General features: G+C 51.1%; 2 protein-coding genes across 2 annotated transcripts; one reads left to right on the top strand and one right to left on the bottom strand.

Annotated features, from left to right (window-relative positions):
- Window positions 1-542: 542 nt before the first annotated feature.
- Window positions 543-12,496, top strand: LOC134423206 (vitamin D3 hydroxylase-associated protein-like). Its single transcript, XM_063166034.1, has 15 exons — window positions 543-876; window positions 2,627-2,740; window positions 3,036-3,179; window positions 4,756-4,889; window positions 5,376-5,582; window positions 6,872-6,912; window positions 7,110-7,234; window positions 8,887-9,012; window positions 9,382-9,479; window positions 9,651-9,750; window positions 9,851-9,894; window positions 10,342-10,381; window positions 10,796-10,904; window positions 11,149-11,294; window positions 11,942-12,496. The coding sequence occupies exons 1-15, from the start codon at window positions 664-666 to the stop codon at window positions 12,068-12,070; spliced, it is 1,770 nt and encodes a 589-aa protein (XP_063022104.1). The 5' UTR covers window positions 543-663; the 3' UTR covers window positions 12,071-12,496.
- Window positions 12,497-13,035: 539 nt separating this feature from the next.
- Window positions 13,036-16,258, bottom strand: NSUN4 (NOP2/Sun RNA methyltransferase 4). Its single transcript, XM_063166035.1, is given in 7 exon segments — window positions 13,036-13,457; window positions 14,143-14,267; window positions 14,881-15,035; window positions 15,201-15,355; window positions 15,499-15,915; window positions 15,917-16,053; window positions 16,055-16,258. Coding segments are annotated over 7 exon segments (1,446 nt in total). The 5' UTR covers window positions 16,238-16,258; the 3' UTR covers window positions 13,036-13,183.
- Window positions 16,259-17,485: the final 1,227 nt, after the last annotated feature.

The following is a 17,485-nucleotide window of genomic DNA, read 5'->3' as shown; positions in this document are numbered from 1 at the left end:
ATATTTATAAGGCTTTCCTGTTTCATCTTCTCCAACAACCAGCCTTTCCAGTGTCAGTTTGCTCCTGCCCTGCAAGCCTGTGGGATTTTCCACTCAACATAACGTGCTTTGTCACAGGGTGGAACAGCTTCTCCTGCTGCATGAGGACACCACAGCAGTGCCAAAACATCCTCTGGTCACCATGGCAGCAGCAGGAGGGACTTGGTGAGCCCAGGGTACCCCACAGCTGTGCATTCCCTCAGCACACCACTCCCCAGCCCTGTGCAGGGAAACCTTGTTATTTCAAGCTGTTTTTTCCTCTTCTCCCATTGTCCTCTCTCAGGCTACACAGGAAATAAGAGAGCAGCAATTTCCTTGCTGCATTTGTTCAGTTGATCCTAGAGAACTTCCCACAGCCCAGAAAACCCCTATAAACCCAACACCCCAAAGAAAACAAGGTTCATTGGCCAAACTTTACCTTCCCCATGTCATGGTTAATCATTCTCACTGCACACTCCACCTACAGCAGCTTTACAGGGCTCAGCTTTAGCCTGAGCTATCTGAACTGTTTGCTGACTCATAACAGGGGGGAGGGATGGGCCTGGGCAGCCAGGGAAGGTCTCCTGCACCTGCCTTGCTTTTCCTTCTCACCGTGTCCTTCCTCAGAGCCCAGAGGTGCACGTGATGCTCCAGCAGCAGCAGCTGAGGCAGCTCCTGCCAGAGGGGAAGGGGGACACTGGCAATGCCCTCGCCCTGCTCGGGGGCTCCGTGGCAGCCCTGGGGCTCTGGAAATGGCAGGGCAGAAAGAGGATCCAGAGGAAAATGGAGGAGGCTCGGAGGACCCGGGAGGAGGGCATGAAGAAGATGGCAAAGGCTGTGCAGCAGTTCAGGGAGCAGGTAAAGCATCCTTCCTGGGGTCTGAGTCCCACTGGGGTGTCTGCTGGTGCTGTCCTTCAGATCCTCCTCCAGCTCATGGCCCCATAGCTTTATCAGGAGCAGATGTGCCAGCAGCCCCCAGCAAGAGGAAAGGCTGCCTTGGGAGAAAGGGAGGTCACTGCCCTCCTCAAGCTGGATGAGGTGTGGTGGGAGTCTGCAGCTTGGGGAATGTGAATTACTCACTGAGAAGTTGTTTTTGAACAACACAGGTGATGATGCACTGGATCTTCATTGATCCAAACCCTGATTCTTTAATGATCTGGGGAATGTCTCTTGCCAATAATGGGTAGAAGCAAGAGAGCTTTTTTCCTCTGCTTAACTCTAAGTTTGCACATCTGTTCACACTCCTTTACCTTATGCTCTAAAACTTGGCTTCTGGACAGCTCTAGGGTGTCTCCAAAAGCAGCATGCTCAGTCAGTGGCACCTCCCATCAGGCTGCCCAGAAGGTGCCTGCTCTAACCTCACCCTGATCAAACACAGGGTTTTCAGTGTCCCCTGGGAGAAACCAGGACATGACATGGGGCTGATTGAGCCAGGCATCCACCCAGCACAGCCCTGAATTCTACTGCAACATCACTTCTAACCCCCTTTCCTTTCTGCTCCATTCACTTCTGAATACACACTGGGTGAACCAGCTCATGTTTATACAGGTAACACACCTGGAAATAAAGCACACCAGCTACAAGTGATACATATATCTACAACCTTTTTTCTTAAATATAGATCTATATAAATATAAATATATGATATAAAACCTATAAAAACCTGTGGCACTGAGAACTGCCAGTCTTCTTTACCTGAGTAGACCACCTGTGAGTCCCTGCTGACTTCCTTGCAGTTTGATGGGCTCGAGCTGTTCAATGTTTGCTCACAGCCCAGGCTGTCCTGCACTGCCTGTGTCTGTTTTGAGGGATGAAAGGACAGCCTGAGATTTGTGTGCAAGGACTTTGGCACCTTGTGCCCCAGGCAGTGTTTGCTCAGCTGAGGTTATGTCTTGGTCAGTGGCTAAGTCCCACTGTGCCAGGAGGAAGGCACTGCCTTGTCCTCTGCTGCAGTGGATGGACAAGGCCCTTCAACACCTGGGTTCCTGTGTTTGCATCCTGTTTGTGATATTCAAACTCAGGATAAAACACTTGGCAGCTCAAGGTCAGAGCCTTCACATGCAGGATCTGTCTTTCAGCAAGCTTTGGTGATAATGCTGACAAAACTTAGCAGCCTTTATTTCCTGAGCCAAAGTGTAACTGTGTGGAGGCCTTTGAGCCTTTTAGGGGAGCTTCTAGGGTAATGTCCTGGAAGAATTTGCCACAGGTTTAGAGCATGCCTCAGTGCTTGGGGTGAGCAAAAGGGGCTTCTGCAGCACTGTGTTAATCTGCCCTTTCCCTGTAGGTCATTGTCCCTTTCCCTGCCCTGGTACTGCCCCCGTGCCCATTGTCCTGACCCCACACTTTAACCAGGACATTGCACTGGTTTCTCATCTTCTGTCCCTGGACTCCTTCAGCGTGGCTCTACAATAAACCCTGCTGGATCTCTTACAGAGACCCCTTCTGTCCTTCTTTGCTGACCTGTGGTGTGAGTGTGGGTTGAGTGACCGTGCCTGCCTGAGCAGCTTTCTCAGAAGATGCTTTTGGGAGGTAGCAGCAAACACCATCCATTTTCCACACTGCTACATGACTGGAGTTGCTGCCCTGGATCCCCCTCATCTCACTGCAGGTCCCCAGTGTCCAGAGAGATGCCATTCTGTCCCTGCCCCTGCTGGAACTCTCTGGAAGACTCCAGGAAGGGTCTCTGTCCCCCAGGACCGTCCTCTACACCTACTTGGAGAAGGTGAGTGTCCACCCACAGTGAGATGGACAAAGCAAATCTTTTACATTCTCCATGCCATGGGGTGTGTGTGCTGGTGGCTGAAAAGGCTCGTTGGAGCTGGATTATGACCAGCCTTTAATACAGGAGATATTGAGAGAAAAACGTGCTCTGTCTCCTGGGTCAGATGCTCTGAGCTGGCTTGAGCTGGGATGCTCTGGGGAGGGGGTCATTCAGGCTGTATTTTGTAAATCAAGGTAGCTGCTGAATGCAGCTGTGTAACGATGCTGTTCTTATCCATCACCTGTTCTCAACAAAGGCCCTGGAAGTGACCCAGCAGACAAACTGCTTGCGACACTTTATCCCAGAGTGTGAGGAGCAGCTCCAGGAAATTGAGCGGCGCACGGAGAAGGGGCTGCTCTACGGCATCCCTGTCAGCATCAAGGACCACATCGGCCACAAGGTGCTTCCCTTTGTGCTTCTGGATGTCCCAGCGTGGGTGGGGAAGTGGTGGGAGATGGACAATGGGGAAGGGGCCCAATCCTTCTCTGTTTGCACCACAGGAAACCTGGCTGTGTCTGAGGCAGCTGCAGTGAGCACTCACTCACTCACTCCTCCCACAGTGGGAGTGGGAGAGAGAATAGAAAGGGTTAAAGTGAGAAAACTTGTGGGTTGAGATAAAGACAGTTTATTAGGTAAACTCTGCACACAAGCAAAGCAAAACAAGGAATTAATTCACCACGTCCCTTGGGCAGGCAGGTGTTCAGCCACCCCCGGGAGAGCAGGGCTCCATCATGTGTGATGATAACTGGGAAACCCCAAGTTTCCCAGTTGCCATCACCACAAACATCACCCAAACATCTCCCCTTTCTTCCTCTTCCCCCAGCTTTATATGCTGAGATTTATATGCTGAGCATGACTCCATATGGCATGGAATGTCCCTCTGGTCACTTGGGGTCAGCTGTCCTGACTGTCCCCTCCCTGTCCCTCACCCCCAGCCTGCTCACTGGTGAGGCAGTGCGAGCTCTGTGCAAGCCCTGCTCAGTAATGACAACAACATCCCTGTGTTATCAACACTGTTTACAGCACAAAGTCCAAAACACAGCCCTGTAGTTGCTACTGTGGAGAAAATAAACTCTAGCCCAGCCAAAAGCAGCACAAACCTCCATCAGCAGAGAAAAAACAGGGATGAATAGTAATAGACACAAATGATTTCTCCTCTGATATGTGACACAGTACAGGCTGCACTAAAGTTGAACCCCAAATACCAAAGGCTAACTGAAAAGGGCTCACACATTTTGGTTACCTGAGGTTATTCCTTCCCTGAACATCCACTGGTGGATTCATTTGGACAGCAGGATGCTGGGTTTATCCTGAGCTGGTGCACCTGTGAAGTATGGAGCTGCATTTGGGTCAGGGGAGAAAAGGAGCAAGGAAAAGAGCAAGGAGAGCTTCAGGAGAAGCTGTAACCCAATGAGTGCTTGGCAGCCCTCTGCCAAGGATGGAAGGAGAGGGAGTCCTTCGAGCAAGGGCTCTCAAGGGACTGTGTGACCGTGTTCACAGGGGTCATAAGATGAGGGAAGAGACAAGGATCTGACTCCATGTTTCAGAAGGCTTGATTTATTATTTTATGATATATATTATATTAAAACTATACTAAAATAATAAAAGAAAGGATTTCATCAGAAGGCTAGCTAAGAATAGAAAAAGAAAGAATGAATAACAAGGGCTTGTGTCCCAGACAGAGAGTCTGAGCAAGCTGGCTGTGATTGGCCATTGATTAGAAACAACCACATGAAACCAATCACAGATGCACCTGTTGCATTCCACAGCAGCAGATAATCAATGTTTACATTTTGTTCCTGAGGCCTCTCAGCTTCTCAGGAGGAAAAATCCTAAGGAAAGGATTTTTCATAAAAGATATCTGATACAGGAGTGGGTTGGTACAAAACACAACCCCTGAAGGAACGCCAGAGCATCCTTCCAAAAGAGCAAGGGAAGTGCACTGACTGTGTTCTTGTCCTTTCTCCTCTCTGCAGGGGCACCTGGCAACCTGTGGGCTCATGCAGTGCTTGGACACTGTGATGGAGGAGGACAGTGTCCTGGTCAAGGTCCTGAAGAAACAAGGGGCCATCCCATTTGCAATGACCAATGTGCCACAATCCCTCTTCAGGTGACATGCATCATCAAAAATCTGGTTGTGCTTCTGAAGGAAAATCCCAGCCTGTAGAGCCCTGGACGGGCTCCTGAGACATGTCCTGGAGAGTCCCTTTTCCATTATCTGGCAACAATCTCGAGTGAAAGAGCCGTCAGATAAAAGATAAAGAGGGGGGAAAGCCTACCATGAGTTAAGAGAAATCTTGTGCATGGGAGGGAGAGCAGAGGCTCGTGGGAATGAGCTGTGTCCTGAGGGATTTACAGGGAGCAACACTGGGAGCAAATGGCTGCAGATCTTTAGGGGAAGATGAGACAGGATCAGAAACTGCTGCAGCAAATCTCTTAACTGAGGGTGCTCTCTTTCTCTCTGCAGCAGCCCAGCTTCAGGATGAAAGGATGGGGTTGGCTGTGCCCCACAGGCTGTCTGCAGAGGAAAACAAACAAACCCAAGGCCCTGGCTGCTCCTCACAGCCTCTTTCCTTTCTTTTTTCCTTCTCCCCAGCTACGAATGCAGCAACCCCATCTTTGGGCAGACCTTGAACCCCCTGGACCCTCAGAGGAGCCCCGGGGGCTCCTCGGGAGGGGAGGGAGCTCTGATTGCAGGGGGAGGCTCCATCCTGGGCATGGGCTCAGATGTGGGCGGCAGCATCCGCCTGCCCTCCAGCTTCTGCGGGCTCTGCGGCCTCAAACCCACAGCCGAGAGACTCAGGTAACCCTCAAGTAGTCACCAACTGCAAATAAAATCTAAAATAAGAGTTTGCATTAAATAAAGGAATTTATTTCTTTTTCTAAAAAAAAAAAAAAGAAGAAATGAGACAGAGTAGAAATTCTCCAGAGTAAAAATCCGTTTTGATTTAGGTGAAATGTACATCTTTAAGTCCGTAGTTTGAAAACATGGCTATTTAGTCTGACTGCAAAAAGCCTAGGCTCAGAGAAACTGCTTCAGTGAAAGACAAAGGAAGAAGAGACAGAGGGTGATAGAGACAGAGACACTGCTGTGAGAGCAGGTCAACCTGACCCACAGAATTTCTACTCTGTCTCACTGGGGCTGCCCTCCAACCTGCTCATGGTCAGGCTGGGCTGAAGGGGAAAGAACTGGGTGGGTGCTTGGAGGGAGGGTGGCTCTTAAAGGGTGGCTTTCTTTGCTCCAAACCTCTCCCAGGAGATGGCACGGTTAAGTTTAGTGGGAAATGGGCAGGTTTTCATTGTAAATCTAGCCTGGAGTTAACAGTTAAAGGGAGTTAAAGGGGTTAAATAATGCCAAAATGGAACAGTTTTGGTTAAACCAAAAGTAAGATCTGTTGGGGTTTAGGTTTGCTTATTTTGGCCAAAATTTCCTGGTTTGAACTACTCTGTGGTGTTGATGGGTCCCCAGGATATGAGGTGAGAGATGAGAATTTGACTCTAAGTTCTCAGAAGGCTGATATATTATATTATATTATATTATATTATATTATATTATATTATATTATATTATATTATATTATATTATATTATATTATATTATATTATATTATATTATATTATATTATATTATATTATATTATATTATATTATATTATATTATATTATATTATATTATATTATATTATATTATATTATATTATTATACTAAAACTATACTGAAGAAAGAAAAAAGATATATCAGAAAGCTAAAAAGGAACGAATAATAAAAACTTGTGACAGACTCAGAGTCTGACACAGCTGACTGTGATTGGCTATTAATTAAAAACAATTTACATGTTTGGTAAACAATTCTCCAAATCACATTCTAAAGCAGCAAAACAGGGAGAAGCTGAAGGTTCTCAGCTTCCCAGGAGGAAAAATCTTAATGAACAGATTTTTCATAAAATATCGCAGTAACACTACTCATATCAAATTTTTGAAATAATTTCCTTCTGTTTCTGGTCCTGAGCTGGAGACGCCACATGCTTTTCAAACATACTGTGAATATTTCCCCATTACTGAAATGACAATGTACTTCTTCTTTTCTCACAGCCTGTCTGGAGTGACTGGCCCTGTCAACGGCATCGTGGCAGGTACATGAATTTTGAATTCCTTTTCCCTACATCCTGTGAAGAGCCTGATGTTCTCCTGCAGGCCAGGAGAAAACCTGAGACAGCAAAGTCCTGTCTGGAGTCCATCTGAAACTTCCCTCATGTGGCTGTGCAGAGGGGTGGGCTGGGGTTGGCACGTCCATCTGCTCACTGTGGGTGTTTGCTCTTGTCCCATGCAGTCCCTTGTGCCCTGGGGCCCATGGCACGGGACGTGGACAGCCTGGCCCTGTGCATGAAGGCTCTGCTCTGCCAGGAGATGTTCCAGCTGGACCCCAGCGTGCCCCCCATCCCCTTCAACGAGGAGGTGAGGCCTCACTCAGCAAGCCCTGGTTCCTTCAAGGGTCCAGTTATCTTTACAGGACTGGTTTCCAGTAAAACAGCTCTCTTAGAGGGCAGAATTCATAGTTCTCATTTGAAAAAAAAAAATAGGCAAATCAGTACTTATCCTGTCTGTCTTCTCAGCTGGAATGCTGCTTATTGAATTGAGAGGATCCAGGAAAGAGCAGGGAAGAGGGCAACACTAGGAGCAAATGGCTGGAGATCTTTAGGAAATAATGTGACAGGATCAGAAACTGCTGCCACAAATCTCTTAACTGAGAGTGTTCCCTTTCTCTCTGCAGCAGACCAGCTTCAGGAGGTTTTTATACCTCCAAACTTTTTAGCAGGGGTTGAATCCACTTTTCTGGAGTGGCTCTTCTCCTCCTGAAGGAGGGCCTGGAGAAAAAGGCAGGGGTAAACATTGGAAAGGGTAACTATAAACAGCAAACCAGAATATTTCTCACTCCTTAGCATTTGGAGCTCTTCTGCAGTGGGTGTCAGTGTGGGAGCAGACCTTCCCCCAGCAGGGTGGGTGTCACAAATGAGAGATTGAGGTCACCTAAAGAATCACTGTCAGAGGCACTGCAAAAAGCAGGTTTTAATACAAATTTGCAAAAGGGTGACAAAGTTCAATGACAGGGTTCACTCTGTTACTTATTCTGAAGAGGGAGCGCACAAAGGAAAATCAGCTTAGTGTCACTTTGGAATGATTTGCCTGGAGATTGGGAGTGCAAAGGACAAGGCTGCAAAGGGCAGGGAGGACCCTCCCATTGAGTCACAGGGTTCAGAGAGGAACCCCCTTGCTTTCTAAACTCCTGACAGAGCCTAGGTACAGCTGAGTCCAGTCCTAGCCCCAGACTGGCAACAGTTCAGATCTGAGAATTTAATAGGGAAATACAAGGAGTAGGGGAGACCCTCCCACTGCATCCAGTCTTAGTCCCAGACCTGGTCAATGGTGGATATCTAAAGGATTTTCACAGCAATCCCATTAGGAATAGTGTGGGGGTCTCAGTTGTGGGTTTCTCTGGGTCTGGACTGAAGGCACTTGAGACAGTAGTTCATGTTCAGACTCGGGTGTTTATAATTTCTTATCAATAAAACAGTCTCACTACTCTGAATTCAGCAGCTTTTCATCAGAAGGCACAAAATGGCCAACAGTCTCTTGTTACAAGGTATTTTAAGACTAAACTATCCAATTAAGAACTGACACCTAGATTATTTTCCCTTTTAACCCAATAACTGATCCCAAAGAGCTGCGATGGGGACTTTTCTGCCCAGTTACAAAATGCCACCCAAACCCATGGAGAGGAAGGAAGAAGAAGCATGAAGAAGAAACCCAGGATGACACCCTGTGCCCTCCACCTTGCTTCCATCCACAACATACTAAAAATCCCAAACCCTAAATTTCTCACCAAGTGATACACCTACACTGCTCTCTATAATCCATTTCACACTTTTGTGTGAAATGGATTATAGAGATTCCGGTCTATCCTGAAGTCTAGGAAACTTTCTCCATGGATGAGGGTCAAAGTCAGTGCTCTCCTGGGGGTCAGGGCACCCCAGAGCAGACAGAGAAATATTCCTGGTACCCTGGGTTTCCACAGAACAGGAATGATGACTGGTGTCTCCTTGCTCCAGGTGTACTCCAGCTCCGCTCCCCTGCGGGTCGGGTACTACGACACCGACGGCTACTTCCCTCTGCCCCCCTGCATGAGGAGGGCAGTGAAGGAAACCAGGAGTGCTCTGCAGGCAGCTGGGCACCAGGTGAGCACCACCACCCCCTGCCCTGATCCCCAGGGTGTCCCCAGCCTCGCTCCTCGCTGAGAAATCACCCTTCAGAAACCAGGCACAGCTCCCAAGCACTCCTGTGGGGAAAATGACCTGGCTGAGGTACGGGATTATGTTACTCCAGCCACAGAACACCAGGCAGAGACCCCTCTGCCTAAGGGAGAAGCGCATCCCATGGGCAATCAGCAGGAATAATCTCATGGGGAGATTATTGGATGGAAAATGGTTGAACCAGGCACATGGAGCCCAGGGAGATTCTTCTCTGCCTCTGAGGATTATCCACATTTGGGTCTTGGAAGCTATTCACATCCCCAGGCTGCCACATAATCCTGTGTTTTGGTGCAGCTGGTGCCCTTCTCTCCCCCTCGGATCCCCTATGTCATCAATGAGCTGTTTATGAAGACGTTTTTTGCTGATGGAGGCCGTGCCTTCTTGGATGTGTTGTAAGTAGGAGCCCTGTGGCAGCAGTGCTGCCAACACCTCCATCCCCATGCCATGAGCGTGGCACAGGCACAAGGAGCCCAGCTCTCCTACCCCAAACAGGCAACACTCAGGTCTCTGAGAAAGGGCAAACAGCTTTCCTGAAATCACCCCATCCTCCTGTCATCTCTCAGCACAGGAAATATTGTGGATCCAGGCTTGAAAGCACAGGTGAATGCCTGCAAGATGCCAAGGCTGGTGAAGAGGCTGCTGGCTCTGCTTCTTAAACCTCTGGTGAGTGCCTGTCCCTCAGGACAGGAACAGGGGCTTCCTGGGGTGACACAGGTTACTGCACCCCCATGTCATGTCCCTAAGGAGCCTCGTGCCTTTCCAGTTCCCCCGCCTGGCTGACCACCTGAGCTCCATGGCTGGAATGAGGTAAGATGGAATTGTCCCCAGTGATGTCCATGGAAATGGGTGATACCTTCTCCTCCAGGTGTCCTTGGCTGGGGGGGACTGGATTCACAACACAGGCTGTGATCTCTCCCTGCAGGGGCTGTCCCTCATTCTCGGCCATGGCTTCACTGCCCCTAGCAAAATCCTGACAGGAATGAGGCACTTGAATGGATAAGGTCATTACAGGAAGCCTGTGGAAGAGATGAGTATTAAATCCAGGCCCATCAGGAAAGCCTTCTCTCCAGCACTTCCAGACATTTGCTGCTCAATTGGTTGGCCAGATGCCAAAGGAAACTTTAGGAAGATTGTGAAAGCTGTATTGTTTCAAGCAATTGCTAAAATCACCAGGGCTTATCAACCCAGAGGACTATTTAAGCAATTCCTCCCCTTCTTACAGCTTAAAGATGTTGCTATGATTTCCACTTGCAGGTCAGTGCAGGAGATGTGGGATCACCAGCATCAAATACAGGTTTGTTTTGAGGACTTTCCTCTTTGGCATCATGCTGCAAGTTGAGGCTTTGTGGCAAGCACCGGGTCAGAGGGAGTCATCGGTTTGGAAAGGGATTGTGCAGGGAAGAGGCTGCAGGGGAGGAGACAGGATGGAGGGAAAGGCACAAAGAATGATAGGAATGGGGTGGATGGGCTTTTGAGTCAGCCCAGACAGAGCTTCAGTGGTTGCCTGCAGCGAAGGCTGTCCTGGGAGTGGGCATGGCCAGAGTGGGACCTTCCAAATTCCTGGCCACACGCAGTGGAGGCAAACACAGGCTGCTCTGCCTCATCCCTTGAGCACCTCTGCCTGCTGCTGCCTCCTCAGCTGTGCCTGGAGAGGCCGAGAGGCTGCAGGCATGGCCATGGCTCCATGACACGCCCCTCTCCTCCCCAGGTGTACCGCTCCCAGTTCATCAGCCAGTGGCAGCAACTCCAGCTGGACGTGGTGCTGTGCCCTGTCCTGGGGCCTGCCTTCACCATGGGATACCCCAGGAAACTCCTCGGTGAGTGAGTCTGGGCCCTTCCCAGGAGGGCAGAGAAACACAGTGGCTGAGACTGGAGGGAAGCACCCACTGCCACGGAGCCTCACTGCCCACCCAAGCATTTCATGGGAATTAGGAAGGAAAAGTAACTACACAGATCTCTCTGAGCAGGTGGAGACAGACACAGCTCTCAGGGGCTTCAGGGAATATGGAATGTGTAAGTTTGATGGCAGGAGGCTGTGACATCCTCTCCTGCTTCTCTCAGGTGCCATCTCCTCCACGATGCTGTACAACGTCTTGAACTTCCCCGCCGGGGTTGTCCCTGTCAGCACCGTGACAGAGGCGGATGAGGAAGAGCTGAAGCTGTACAAAGGATGCTGTGATGACCCCTGGGACCGGACACTGAAACAGGTATGGGAAATGGTGGAGCAGACAGTGCTGATGTGTGTTCAGATAACAGTTTCCATGGTATCAGGGGCTCCTAAATATCTCCATCAGTATGGGCACAAAAAAATTTGTATCTTTATACACCCCTTGCTTATCCCCAAACCCACCTTGAACACGCCCCTTGCTGTTGTCCCAAGCCCCCAACAGGTAAGTCTCTAAGTTTTGGGAGGACTAAAGGATCTCCCACAGGCTGAAGCATCAAGGAGTCATGCAGCAAAGCTTCTGGGAGCAGGTCCTTGCAACAGCCACAGCACTGCACTGCACTTTCCTCCTGCTCCACATTGCCTTCAACCAGGCCCAGGCTGTCAGTGGAGCATGGGTCAGGAATGAGGATGCTGAAGGAAAAGGGATCTGCCTACAGGACAGCCCAAGGCAGAGCTGGCTGGGGTGTGTGGGGGGGAAAGTGTCTCAAACACGTTACCCAAGATTTGGCAACCATTTCTATCAGAGAAGAGCAAGAGCCTTCCCTCTGCCCAGCACACTAACAGGGCTCAAACTCCAACCTCCCCAGGCTGTGGGATGAGCCACAGGCCCAAGCCAAGCTCCCAAAACCTGCTGGAGGTGCGAGGGGCCCCTGGGTGGCCCCTGACTGCTGGTGCCCCTCACTGCAGGCTGTGTCAGGAGCCGTGGGGATGCCCGTGGCTGTGCAGTGCGTGGCCCTGCCCTGGCAGGAGGAGCTGTGCCTGCGCTTCATGAAGGAGGTGGAGACCCTGAGCCGTGGTGGCAGGAGAGTGGCATAGTCACCGTGGCCACCAGGGAGAAGGGACAGTGCTGCACGACTGCCACCAGCAGTGCACAGACTGCACTGGGGACGGGAGGAGGAAGGAAACGCCACCTCCTGCCCCCTCTCCTTGCCAATAAACACAGATCCTGTAAGGATCCCTGCAGGACTGGCTGAGGATAGGCTCCAACAGTGGTGAATCTAGGAACTGCACTTCCAGCAAGGATGGATGGCCATGGATGTGGGTTCATCCCTATTTCCACCAGTGCTGCCTCCTGCACAAGCAGGGTGGTGCTGAGAGGAAAGGATTACAGAAGTTCAATAGTATTTTCTTGCTGGCAGTGGAGTAACTTCATATGGATGGAAGTATAGGGAATACAGCCGTGTCCATCACTTCCCCCCGCTGTAATTTGCTCACAAAAATAAAATTGTAACTATTAAGCAACTCCCATGATAAATTCCAGTAATCCTTCACTGATGGTGATGATTCTATAAACAAAGTTACTACTCAAAATCACACAAGCACCTGCTCACTGGACATTAAATGGCACCTAGCATGGGAATATTCACACTTATCCACAGCCTTGCTGGCTGTGAGGGATAGCAACAGTCACTGGCCTCTGCACAGCACCAGATCTCCAGCATCCCAAGCACATTACCAACCCCACAGGAGGGGCACTCCTAGGAGCCTCTGGTTTCAGGACCTCAGGCTGCTCTCTCTGAAGGCAGGAGATAAGCACAGACAGATGCAACTCATTTATGCAGATGGTGAGATCTGGGACAGAAATGCTGAGATCCCCAGATGGTGTTTGTTAACCCAAACCTGCTTATGCAGGATCAAAGCAGTCAGACAGGAGGAAGAGAGCAGGGCCATTTATCCCATCCCACACAGATGGATAAATTGCTCCCTCTGATAAGACCTCTCTCTCTTCCTTAGATTAAACACCTCAGTCTCAAACAGATAAGCATTCAGGAAACACCACAGCAGGTCTTTCTCATTTATTCCCCATGTCTGCAGTAAAAAAGCAGGTTTCCTTTGGGACATTTTAGAAAGAAAAATAAATATAAAGCAGTTCTGCTTTCCCTTAAACATTGGGCTATTTCCTGACAGCGACAGACTCTGCTGCCCCTTCTACTCCCGACGTAATTTGCAGAAGTACATGGGCCCGAAGTTGGCTGTGAGGTGAGGCAGGACAAGCTCCCCGAGCTGGCACTCCGAGAAGAAGGAAAAGGTGTCCTGGAAGAGCATCCTGAAGTGGCTCAGGTCCTCTGGGTGCAGGCTGATGTTGAACTGGGCTCGTGCCACGTCCAGAGCCCTCTCCACCACGCACTCGTTCTGCAGCGGGGACAGCGAGCACGTGGAGTACAGCACAGCTCCTCCCGGCCTGGCCGCCAGGATCCCGGCCCTGCAGCACGGGGAGCACACACACGGTCACCAGGAGGGCACTGAGGGACATCCCCACCCAGCGACACTGGGGACTCACAGGAAGGGACAGACAGCCCCCACTGAACTCCACAGGCTCGGCAGTCTGTGTCACTGCAACATGAGGAGTGTTTTGGGCAAAGAGTCAAACAGTACTCGTAGTGATAAAGGATTTAACGTGGGAGATGCTGCTGCAGAGCAGATGGAAGACTCTAATCCTGCAGTCACAACCAAAGGAATGGGATATATGTACAGGGGAAGAGATGCCTGCAGTTCAAGTGCTGCCATGGGGCTCTCTAATCTGCGTCCTTATCGCCACAGCAGTGACAAGTTGTGGCATTTCCCAGCACCACATGTTCTCCCATGTCCTAGATAGGTGGAATCCTCCAGGGTTGACTGCCAGGACTCAGGAGATCATCACCCAAAACACCTGTACCCATCCTGCTCCTTAGACCTTCTCCCTGTATCCTACAGCTACTGCTGGGGACAGAAGGACAAGGGGGTCAGGCCTTGGTGATCTGTCCAAGAACATCTGCACTTTCTTACACTTACTGTGATTTCACATGTTCCAACTACTGCCAGAAAACTACACATGGTTTCCACACTTCCCAGCTGGGGACAGAGTAAGGAGAGGTACAAGGGAACACAACACAACCGAGCTCACTCACATCAGCAGCTGCAGCTGCAGCATGGGCAGCATCTGGCGCTCTTTGGTTCTCCTCCTGTGGAAGATGTTGTTGTCCTCCTCCATGGCAGAGTGTCTGTCTGTCGTGCAGGGCACATCCACCAGCACCTGCAGCAGCAGAGGTCCCACCTCAGCCCCCTGCATGGGTCAAGCTCAGCCCCATGCCCACCTCCTCCACCCCTGCCAGTGCCCAAACACAGGTGTGCACCACACTGAACTGCAATCATCTGGCTGCTTTGGCATTTTGAGAATGTGCAGAAATGGTGGAAAACATCCTGCACTAACTGATGTTCTCATTTAATGTCCCTGCTCTGTGTGTGTCCCTGGCAATGCTCCTGCAGCACGCACAGGCATTGCTGCTGCAGCCTCCCAGAGTACCCAACCCACCCCTGGAACACCAAACCCATCCCCTGTGGCTGGACATGGCTGAGAAGCCAGAATTACCTAATCTTCACATTTAACCCCTTCCAGGTGATGGACAAGAACAGGATTTCTAAAGGGTGTTACACAGGCAAGTAAAGGTACAACTCTAGATGTACATTATCCTGCAGGAAGGAATAGCAGGAGGAAATATTACTCCTTATGTGGCTTGGTCTTCTCTCTCTTCATTTGTGATTACAGAAAACTACACAGTTATATGCAAGGATAACCTGCTGTCTTCCTCAAAAAGAGGAAGGAAGTGAACTTGATGGGTTTATCCTCACTAGTTCCCAACACAAACCTTATGGAAAGTGCCTCCTTTCACCTGGTCCCAGTCCCTTCCATCGTAGGACGTGACACTCACAATGTCCCTGACTTCTTTGGGGACATAGCTCTGCAGAATCTGGTACAGCCTCTTTGTCCGGGAAACGGAGATATCATTTGCTGCCAGATGCCCTGCCAGGACAGAACAGACACACTGGAATGTCACTTCTGCAGAAACACACCTGATTGCCAGCTCTTACACACAGAAATCATTAATGGTCCGGCAGGAATGGGTGCAGCACACAACTCCAGCCCTGCTTTACACACAGGAACAAGGGAACACCCATCCCCACTCACCACAAAACCCAGTCTGCAGCAGAGCCAGAGTCTTCCCACCCGGAGCAGCACAGAGGTCGAGGACAAAGTCATCTGGCTGCACGTCGAGTGCCAGCACAGGCAGGAGAGACGCTGCATCCATGAGGTAATAGTCGAGGAGCCCCAGCCCATCCGGCCTGGAAACCATCAGTTTGCACAACAAAAGCAAATGTTGGAGGGGAAAAGAAGGTAAAAGAGCAGTTGGAAGTGAGGATGGTGACACACGGAAGCAGCCCCTGAGGCTGGCAGAGACCAGGGCGGTCAGTCAGGGATGTCTCACCGTGCAGGGCGAAAGCGCGTGATGTCACCCCTGGGGAAGGTGTAACACTTGATTTTGGAGCTGATGGACGTGCAAGGTGGGGACATCTCTGCCTGTGTCACCATTTCTGCCTGCATCCCAGTCCTGCCCTCACCAGAGCCCTCCTGGCACCACGCTTCCCTCACAGCCGCACCCCGCTGACATTGCTGCACCTTCTGGAGGGCCTCAGAAATGAAATCAGTGGCATTGAGCAGCTCCAGCTCTTCAGGAACATGGTCAGCAGCAGCGAAGTTGTTGAGCAGGGCTCCATATTTCTGCTCACAGAGCAGGCCAGCACGGACTGAGGGCCACAGGGCCCCCAGGTGCAGGCTGTAGCTGGTGTCGAAGTGGTGCAAGGCCAGCCGCGTGGATGGGATGCGTGGGGCCGTGGCAGCCTGTGGGGAAAAACAAGAGAAGCGTTAAAAAACAAAATACCTCAACACCCAGCATCCCCACCCAGCCTTCATGCTCTTCTGGGAGAATCCAGCACTGGGTTCTGGGCAGCCAGAAGTCCATGAGGCCTTTCTGGAGTGTGAGTGTGACAGGACCAGAGGGAATGGCATGAAGCTGTGATGGGGGGGGCACTGCTGTATGACAGGAAAAGGCTCCCCAGGGAAAGGGTCCCACACCAAGCCTGTCTGAGTTCAAGAAGCATTTGGAGAATGCTCTCAGGCACAGGGCGGGACTGCTGGAGTGTCCTGTGCAGGGCCAGGAGCTGCATCTTGGTGCATCCCCTCCAAATGGGCAGATTCAGTGATTCCAGGACTCTGTGAATGGCCGAATGTGGCGGGGGGCCCGGGACGGGCACGGCTGCACACAGAGCGGCGGCAGGAGGGTGCAGCGAGGGGTGAAATGGGGGATGAGAAAGGGATTTGCACCGAGTTAGCGGGGACAAGAGCGGGGTGCAAGCAGCGCCGTGCGGGGCCGTGCTCCGGTCCCGCCCCGGTCCGGCTCACCCATTTCTCCTTGTACCGGTGCCGGCGCGGCGCCGCTCCCGGTGTCGCTCCTGTCCCCGGGGCCCGGCGCAGCAGCCCGACCGCCGCCCGCCCGCGCCCGCCCAGCGCCGCCATCGCCGCTCCCTTCCGGGGCGGGACCGGGGAGCGCTCGCAAAGGGCTGCGGGCGGCCGGGCCCGGGGAGCGGGGCCCAACTCAGTGATCGCTAAGGTCCCTTCCAACCTAAACGTCCGGTCATTTCTGAGCTGGCTGCTGAAAACGGTCCGGCAACAAACGCGCTTTGCACAGGCACAGCTGGACCCCGCCCTGTGCCAAAGGGGAAAAAACAATAACCTAAACCTACTGGAACCTACATGGTTCCCTTAACCCAATAAAGCCTGAAATCCGTCAGCAAAAGGACCATGAACCACTATATGGATAAACAACAGACAAATTTATAAGGTGGTGGCTTTCATTCCACTTTGAAGAATAGCCGTGAGATACCCTAGTTTTCCTCCTATCATTCTCTCTTGAGAAAGGAGTAGGCAGAGCACGGACAGGGTGAGCAGAACAGGCTGGTAACTCACACAGAAAGGCTTTAGCTCCCCCCAGGTGACCCTGACCGGGGCATGAGTAGCTGAACCACCCCCATGCACCTGCACAGGCACATGGTTGGTTTCGTGGGCAAGAAGGCAGAGCTGGCGGGTGCCAGGAGGCTCTGCCAGCCCCTGGCAGAAGCAGGAGACAGTGAGGGACAGCTGACAGCTTTCCCCTGAGGGTGTGACAAACTTCTCTCTCCATAAAAGGGTCACTCCCTTCAGTCTAACTTAGAACATACTATGTGAGCAACACTGGTCTTGAAGGGCTTAGGAATAATCTTAGTGGCTTCAATAGACAAATTCTTCCCCATGGGATTGGCCTGCAGGAGCTGTCCACCATGGCAGCACCAAAAATGACATTCCCACAAGTGAGAAAAACTCTCCTGCCCTTAACTGGGCTCCGGCACCCACTAATTTCATCTTAACCCAGTGCAAGT

Source organism: Melospiza melodia, chromosome 11 (genome assembly GCF_035770615.1).
Source record: "Melospiza melodia melodia isolate bMelMel2 chromosome 11, bMelMel2.pri, whole genome shotgun sequence".
In the NCBI taxonomy this organism is placed as follows: domain Eukaryota; kingdom Metazoa; phylum Chordata; class Aves; order Passeriformes; family Passerellidae; genus Melospiza; species Melospiza melodia.
The sequence above is the reverse complement of the archived record's forward strand: the minus strand, read 5'-3'. Positions and strand labels throughout refer to the sequence as shown.